This window comes from Balaenoptera borealis (assembly GCF_965194805.1).
Source record: "Balaenoptera borealis genome assembly, chromosome: 8".
Classification (NCBI taxonomy): domain Eukaryota; kingdom Metazoa; phylum Chordata; class Mammalia; order Artiodactyla; family Balaenopteridae; genus Balaenoptera; species Balaenoptera borealis.
Genome location: NC_138865.1, coordinates 103,535,776 through 103,544,824, shown reverse-complemented (window position 1 = coordinate 103,544,824; position 9,049 = coordinate 103,535,776). Strand labels below are relative to the sequence as shown.

Sequence of the window (9,049 nt, the reverse complement as noted above, 5' to 3'; positions counted from 1 at the left end):
GGGGGGGGGTCCACTGAGAAGTGACAGATATGCCATCACACAATCCCTTTGTATAAGCCAAACTTCTAGAACTTTCTCTTTCCATAAACATAAAATCAACACAATCATTGCCTGCAGATTGACCATATGTAGGCCCAGCACTGAATAATGCAGGGTGGGCTGCAAGGACTCAAAAGACTGGAAAAGTGCAGACCGCCCTCAGGAACTCTTAATCTTATGCGGAAGGCAAAGTTCACGACAGGTGTCAAGACAAATAGATGATGAGATGCAATGTTATGTGGCATGAAGACAGAGGGCTCTGGAGAGAGGCTGCTGGTGGACTTGAGAGGTCCAGGCAGGCTTTCCTAGAGGATGCAGCCAGGCTGGCAGGGGCCTCGAGGAACAGGGAGGATCTGAGGCGGTGGGAGAGTGAGGAGAACGTGGCAAGAAGCCAGGGTGTGCCTAGGATACTAGCAGAGAGGGCATGAGAATGAGCACAGGGTCTTCTAAGTATGTCTCTACCCCTCCCCAAGGAACCTCCCTCAAGTCATTTCCATTCCTTTGTCTCTGTTTCCTGATTTGAGGATTGAGGGCTTTGAGCTAAATCACAAGTTTCCAAATTGCATTCCATCTTAGAGAGATCCCGGGTTATTAAACGATAAATGAACAGTCTGTGCTCAGCCCTTCTCCTCATCCTGCTTCTGCTTCAACCAGAGAACTCCACTTTCCTGCACTGTTACACTCACTGTACAGTTTCACTTCCAGAAAGGATCTGAAAATCACTGAGCAAGAAACTCTGTAAAAGCTCTTTCCATTTGTACACTGGTTGGCTGGAGAGAGAGGAGAAAGAAGCCAGTTAGCACAAGGGATGGGACCACTCGGTGGGCCAGGCTAGCTTCTGGCACAGCTTGACAGCAGAGAGGAGTTTAGACCAATGGAGGTGAGAATTAGGAAACCACTGATGGCTCATGAGTGGAGGAGTGCCACAGGGAGAGGAGTGAAATTGGGCCCACAAGCAGCCAGGGAAGCAAACTGCTCTGAAAATCTCAACTGCTCAGAAGGTTCTGAGTGAAAAAAAACAAAAGGGTGATTTTTCCCCCTTGTCAGCCTTCCCTCCCAGGACATTGTACTGTATGCAAAATGTGTAACTGTAAGACAAACATTTTTTTCCACTGCCCTTCTGAGCCCCACGGGCCTTCAGGAAGACCTGCACTTCAAGCAAAGCCTTTTTATTTTTCAACACCCACAGCTTCCATTCAACAATCAGAAGTTTTCCACTTTCATCAAAGAGACTGCAGAGAAAGGTCGAGGGGGCAGTCTGTTCTCAGCAGCTCTGGGAAGGTTACAGAGCCCCCTGCTACCCACTCACTGCTCATGCCCACCACAGGACACAGTCTTCTCCCCGAATCAGCCGGGTGCATACCCCACAAAACACTGGCTTGCTTCATTCCCACCTCCGTTACAGATCAAATGAATGCGTGCACCTACTTCTTCCAAAACCAAGTCCAATGTGGGATCAAGGGGACCTCAGCTTCCTTGACTATAAAATGGGTACACTTTATACCACTCTATTTAGCACCCCCAAAAATTTACCTCTTGATGGCTCTTCCATCTCCAGAATCTATCATTTTATGGATTCACTTGGAAGGAATATCCAGACCAATTCCTAGAGTGACCCAACTTAGGTGACGGTCAGCAGTGGGATCTCTGCAAAGGTGGCAGTGGTAATAATCCAAGCTTGGCTTTGGACACAGGACCTTTCCTTGGGGGAATCTGGGATTTCTGCTTGCTCTCAGAGATATACGGCAGCCAAAAAGTGAGCAGAAAGGGGAGGGGTGCTACCAAGACCCGGGTACTTCCAAATGAAGTTTTCAAAGAGCTACATCCGGAGGCACCAATTATGCAGTGATTCACTTTTTAAATGGTATTTTGAAATGGAGATCATTAGTAACCACAGATGTGACACAGCTCTGCCCCCCAGAGAATCTATCTACTCTATCTGTCTAAATTGCAGACTATTTGGAACGTTGAACCAGAATGGTCCAATACCATCTGCCAAGTCTATTCCCGTTCATGAAGTACTCTTATATCACTATCTCATTTGATCTTCATGGTGGCTGTCAATGCAGATGGGGAAAAGAGAGGGGCATAAGGATTTGTACAAGGACCCAAGACCATTATGTGGTTGGGCTGAGACAAGACCTCAGGTTTTCAGCCTTCAAGTGCAATGACAGTTGAAGGGGCCAGACGAGTATAGCTATGCACCCAAGTTATCTTGCAACTTTGACTGAGGCAGTGTTCATCCTCTCTGATCCTCAATTTTCCCACCTGTAAAAAAGAAATATTAGCTGCCTCAGAGGGCAGAGGTGAGGGTGAAGTGAGGCATTGTGTAAATCTCCTAGCACTGCGCCTGAGACAGAAGAGGTTCAAGTGTAGTGGTCACATACACACACACCACACAGCACACACAACACACAACACACACATAGGCACACATCATGCACTACGCGTCACGGAGGCACACCACACATGCACAGCATACACGTATCACACACCCACCGTCCACAGGCAACACGCGCACACACCATACAGAACACACACCCCCCCCTGCGTTCTGCCCCATACCGCTTCCCCACACCCACCCTCACTGCCAATTCCTTCCCCTTTTTCTGAGTTTTATGGCAGGCCCAAGTGTTTCCAGATCAGTGTTTCCAGATTCCTCCTCTCAAACAGTATCTTTGAACCTGTCACCAAATTTCATACTGCCATGAGCTTATCTCCCTTTGGCTCAATCTCCACATTTGTGGGCCCTTCCTTCCCAGATATCTGGTAGTATTTCCAGTTTTTAGCAGGAGCCAATATTATCAACCCTTTTGAGTCATTCTACCACAGTCCAAGAAATCCAGCCTCCCCGAGGCCCAGCAAAGAGACATTTTTCTGATGAGGACTTCTGAGCCACAGGCCTTGCTAAAGAGAATGTGCAGCTTCTCAAGCCGGAAGGCGTTTTGTGGCTGAGTGTGATTGAAACAGAAGTTGCTTTGTGCGCGCACACACACACACACACACACACACACATACACAGCAGAGTAGGGAAACCGTCATTTTCCTACTCACCCTCTGACATCAGCCACCTTCTCTGTAGCTACAGTTTCTCTTCACTCACATTAATCCCTGGCGATGAAAAATGAACCTCTCCCCCACCCGCGCTGCTGCCTTTCGCCTCACGCCCCCAGAGAAGCATTTCTTCATGAGGCAGACGGTGAAGGTTTTTTTCCAAGTCACATGATCCGGGATGCAGGGGGAGAATCCTTCTTGGAACAGAGATGGGCCCAGAACCGAATCAGATGAGGAGAGATAAGGTGTGATGTGGGGAAGACTATATAAGAATGGACCCAGGGCTGCAGCAAGCACTCAACCCACTGGCCCCTTCTCAAGACCCAGCCATGCATGTGCCCGCAGGCTCCGTCACCAGCCACTTGGGAACCACTAGCCGCGGTTATTTCTATTTCACCACGGCCTCACTGGCTCTGTGTCTCCTCTTTGCTGTGGCAACCATTATGGTGTTGGTAGTTCAGAAGACGGTAAGTGGACTTCTCTTTCTTTGCCTTTGCTTTCTGATTTATGTTCAGTTTTCTCCAGAGAGAGAGAGACTTGTAAATGAACTTAAAAAAGAACCTGTATCATGCAGAGAAAGGGAGCAAAGAAATGGGAACTTAACTCTGTCAAATAGTTTGGCTTTTTGAGAGAAAATTTTGTTGAGCCATCATCTCCAAACTTTCCAGACTCACAGGCGCCAAAAGAAGGGCGAGGAGCTCTTAGCCTTGAGAAATTAATATTTAAATGTTGCTGAGCCAGAGCAACATTCCTATCAAGGAAGGAAGTGAGAAGGAAACTTGGTAACACATTTGTACAACTTGGTATCATGTCTTCGATGCCTTCAGACCAGATTCCAAGGTTCTATATTCTCTGTCCAAATGTTCCTGAGACTTCGGAGGCCTCATCCAATGCTAAGAGCTTTTTTTAACCTGGAGCTAAGTTTCAGAGGCCAAAGTCTATAAGAGAAAGAGGCAAGAGAGAAGATCAGGGCTTCTTAGAGCTTGGGCATTTCAGCGTTAAAGCTCACAAGACAGACTGAAAGCTTCCTCCTGAGCCACTGCTTTGAAGAGCTTAGCTCTTCCACAAAAACATAAAAAGCACAGAGGCAGAACCTAGCGATGTTTTTCACACCTGTTCCCTTGAGACTGCTCAGAATTCTGAAACTACAAGCAATTATGGGTACACACTGTGAGGTCAAATGGTCTCAGGAAATTCACCTTTTTTTGAAGTAAATGGTAAGATTTATTGTGAAAACAGAAGAGATGAAGGCGGAAGCTTCTTCATATTTTAGGAAATTGGTGTTTACAGAGAATCCACCAGCATGTATTTTATAGAAAATACCGTACTGATAGTATATATTGCTCATGAATTTTTTAATGAAATAATTTTGATAGTTTAAGAACTGTACCCCCCCCAACCTGCCACAGTAAGTACATTTTTATTTATTCCTTCAAAGCTCCCATTTTTTATGGTATTATCATCCTGCAGAATTTGTTCTGGTTTCCTTTAGTTGTCTTAGGTTGAATGATCTTTAACTTATTGATTGCTAAAAAGAACCAGGCTTTAAAAGGCTTTGGTATCTGTTTCTCAAGCATCATCAAGCTTTGAAATTTAAATGAAACTTTGAGGCTCATAGCTCCATAAAAGTGAAAGAAAACAGAATTGCTAGCATTTGAGGTTTAGATTGTAGAATTTATGGAAGTCATCATTTAATGGGCTCATCTACATCTACTAGGAATAATACTCTTGAAAACATTCTAGGACACTTTTTTTTTTTCTGTAGAGGCTCTATAATTTCTATAATTCTAATCTGAAGTAAACCAGAGGTGTATCATTTTATAGCAAGAGCCAAAGCAAAGAAATTAAAGTGGTCTTTGAAAAGTTCTGTAGTTAAAGGTTGCAGCTAGAACTGCTATGAGACAGAGAGAGAGAAAAGGAAGGAAGGAAGGAAGGAAGGGAGGAAGGAAGGAAGAAGGGAGGAAGGAAGGAAGGAAAAGAGAAAGAGATGATGGGGGTGTAAGGTGTGGTGGTAACATATAAAGCTAGAGAGAGCTCCAGAATGGTCCTTATTCAAATCCCACTTTTGTTTGAACTGATTCTTTCCATGAAGGAACTAGAGTGGAACTTTCGCCCTCATTTTTGTAAATGTGGGAAATGAGGAACAGAAAGGGGACAGGGCTTGACCTAAGTCGTCCTGTGAAGGTGGTAAAGACTGCTTGACTATTTAATCAGGACACCATTCCCTTTGATGATACAGCCAGCCACAGAAGCACTAAGAAACTCCGCTCCTGCTCTTCTCTTGGGAGCGCTATCTTCTTGGCGTCCATCTCCCTGACTTACCCTCACGTTGGGATATGAAAAGATTCACTTCAAAGCCTGATTGTAGGGTTTGGTGTACTGTGATTTGTTAGCCGGAGAAATATCAGTTACTTGCTTAAAAGAACTGCAACGCTAAAAGTTAAGTGTTTTACACATACCATTTCCAATAATTTGTTCAGATATTAACTGTTAGAAGAGCTAAGAAGAGAGAGTTATCCCCTTGAGCTTGAGTTATCAGGAAAGGCTTCCTACAGGAGGAGGGAATGCAGGCTGGCTTTAGGACAGGCACAAATGACAGTGAAGAGACAAATGAAGAGACTCTAACAGGACTTCTGATAAAGGAGTCAATGGGAGATAACCAAGGACCTTAAACTCATATCCCAATTATTAAAAATGGAATGGATTGGTGGCCACATAGCACTCTACTGTGAGGGTGGATAGGGGCAGGGGTGAGGACCATAAGAATGGTTCTATTGGCCTAAGAAGTCACAGTTCTAAATAAAAAGGCACATGCACAGACAAAATTTAAAACAAGCTTAACTCATAATATATAATAAGCGATGGAAGGTAGGCACATAGGGCTACCATGAGACCACAAGTTAAGGAGACAGAACATTTTCCCAGGCAGATCTAAGAAAAACTTCACTGGAGATTGAAATTTCAGTTTGGCTTGAGAAATGTGCACAATTTCAAATGGGTGAAGGGAGAATAGAGGAGAGAGCTTTCCTGGCCAGTGGAACAGTGTGAGAAAAGTGATGGAGAAGAAAAGTGAAGGGCATGTAGGAAAATCAACAAAGATCGCCTTGAGATTTGGCTTCAAGGCCAAATAACTCCAAGGCCAAATTCCTTGGGGGAGGCAAAGAAAGAACTTAGGTTTCAACCTCAAATATTTATTGAGCATCTGCTCTGTACAGGACATTGTTCTAAGTAATGGGTATAGAGCCTTGATCAAAGCCAACAAAATCCCTGCTTTCATGTTACTTAGGGAACTTATTGCCTACTGATGTCTTAAGTCTCTGTGGTGGCTGTATTTTATTTACCTTGAAACTATTATATTTAAAATATTATATTCTTGTGGTTTAAGAAAAGTAAATAGTAAACAAGGGAAAAGAAAGAAAAGTAGAAATCTCTCACACTCTCCCCACCCAACCACCAATCCCTCTTCCCTGAGATAATGACCATTAACAGATTCTTCCATGTCCTTCCAAAAATCTATGCTTCTACAAATATACAGTATACACATGTCATTATAGTAAACTCATAAATTTGCACCTTGCTTTATTGACTTGACAGTATATCTTGGAGATCCTTCCATGCCAATACATGGAAGTCCATCTCATTCTTTTGAAGAGTCCCATAGTATTTTACTGTACTTCATATTTCATCTGTGCCTAGTGAAGGACACTCAGGTTTTCCTCTAGAAGTTTTGCCCACTGTGCACATCTACAAGTATATCTGTGGGACAAATTCCTAGTGGTGGTAATATAATGTGTTTTTCATTTCTATAAATAATGCAAATCAGCTTCCAAAGAGATTGTACCAATATACTACTCTTGAGGAAGTAAAAGTCCTACCAACAAAGAGACAGATCTTCATGGGAAAGACAGAAAATTGATTTCTTACTGAGTAAGCACAACAGAGTACATGCATATGTGTCAGGATGAAATTTCACACAATTCATACAGCAAAGAAAGAAAAACAACAAAAAAAGAAAAATAATAAAATTTCTCATATCTCCTCCAGAGACAAAGGGTTATATATAGATTATATATAGGCTACAAGGTTGACACCAGAAGTGTTTACAGTTCAAGTGGCTCTGAGGTCTTCAATCTTAGAGACATCTCTGTTACAAACCAGGAGCCTGGACTTATCCAACCCCTAGAGAGATCCATTTACAGTCCACAAGTTTAGAGCAAGGGCTCATTATGTCCTCTAGAAAGAAGAGAAAGCAGCTGCCTTCTTTCCCTTTATCAGCAAAGAAAATTCTTTTTTAAAAAAAATTTATCCTTACAATACCACTCCTACTTCCCCACCAAGAGTGGAGTATAGGGGTGGTGACTGGTGGTCATGGTGGTAAGGTTTTTTGGTTTGCTTTTCAGCCCAGTAAAATATAGGGGAGAATTGAAATGCCCTGTGATTCTTCTCTCTACCCAAGTTACTCTCTCCAATGCATTCAATTTATCTATCCAAAAAAGTTCACTGAAAATCTTCTCCAGGGAAAGCCCTATGCTGGGCCGTGAGGGAAGGACCCAAGTAGGTAAAGCAGGACGCTTTTTTCCGAGAATCTCTAAGTTGGAGAAATGAGGCCCAAACACTCAAGAGATTGAATTTGGGGCAGAATGGCACTGAATGCCATACCAGAGGAGAGGAAGACAATTTCTGCTTGGGATGAGGGAAGGCTTTGCAGAAGAGCTTAGAAGGGAAGCTGTGCCTCCTCCAAGAATTAGTAGGATCACGTCTTATGCCCAAAGTTTTATTTTGAAAAACTTTAAACCTACAGAAAAATAGAATGGTAAACACCCATATAACCTTTCACCTAAGTTCATTGTGTTAGTATTTTGCCATATTTCTGCTCTTTCTATATATATGTAAGTAAGTTGCAGATAGTGTGACCTTTCACCTGCATGTATTTCAGCACCCATTTCCTACTTACTGCAGTGCCATTATCATAGCCAAGAGAGTTAATGTTAATTTGGTAATATCACCTTATTATAATATATAGTCCATATTTTAATTTCCTCCACTTGTTCAAAAATGTCTTCTACAGCTGTTGTGCCTTGTTTTGTTTGTTGATCCAGAATCCACTCTCAGGTTATCTGTTCTAATCTAGAATGTTACTGTTTAAAAGGTGGTCCTTGGAGCTTGTTAGCAATGCCAAGCCCCATTCTAGACCTGCATTTTAATAAGGTCCCTGGTGATCTACAAACACATTAAAGTTTGAGAAGCACAGATCTAAAAATCTCCTCTGCTCTTTGTTGTTTTTCATGGCATTGACTTTTTCAAAGGGTCAGTTCTGTTGTAGAATAGTTTACGTTTTGGAACTGTCTTAGTGTTTACGCGTGATTATATTCAGATAAAACATTTTTGGCAAGAATAGTACATAGGCGATGTTATATACTTCTTATTGCAGCAGGGCTAGAGGTATATGTCAGGTTGCCCCATTATTGGCAATAATGTTTAGTCACTTGATTCAGGCGGAGACCACTGGCTATCTCTTTAGTACCACACTTTGTTCTTTCTTATTAATAAGTAATCTATGGGGTAATACTTTGAACACATACCAATATCCTTCACTCCATGTTTTTGGCATTCTTTGATGATGACCCTCATCTGAGTCAGCTAATGCACTGAGGGTTGAAGAATGATAATTGCCTAATTCTATGATCCCTTTTGCATTTATTAGCTGACATTCTTCAATGGAGAAGAGCTCTCCATTGGAAGGATGGTGGCAGGTGGAGATGGTGCCGGGCATTCCAGGTGAGGCAAGAGTGAGGAGACGCACAGTCTGGGAGAAGGCAAGCCCAAGTGTGAGGACAGGAGTTGCGGGGCCAGAACAGAGGTCAGTCCAGACTGCACAGGGGGGCAGCAGGACTTAGAGCTAGGTGGCAAGAAGCATTGATAGAGGAAGATGAGAGGATAGGAAGCCACCCTACAA

At 43.0% G+C, this 9,049-nt stretch overlaps 1 protein-coding gene across 1 annotated transcript in view; it reads left to right on the top strand.

The window, feature by feature from the left end:
• The first annotated feature begins 2,702 nt into the window (after window positions 1-2,702).
• Window positions 2,703-9,049, top strand: part of TNFSF8 (TNF superfamily member 8) — a 31,588-nt gene continuing 25,241 nt past the window's right edge. The window contains exon 1 of the mRNA XM_082402060.1: window positions 2,703-3,560. Coding sequence (XP_082258186.1) covers window positions 3,366-3,560 — 195 coding nt within the window. The 5' untranslated portion in view covers window positions 2,703-3,365. The remainder of the gene's footprint in view (window positions 3,561-9,049) is intronic.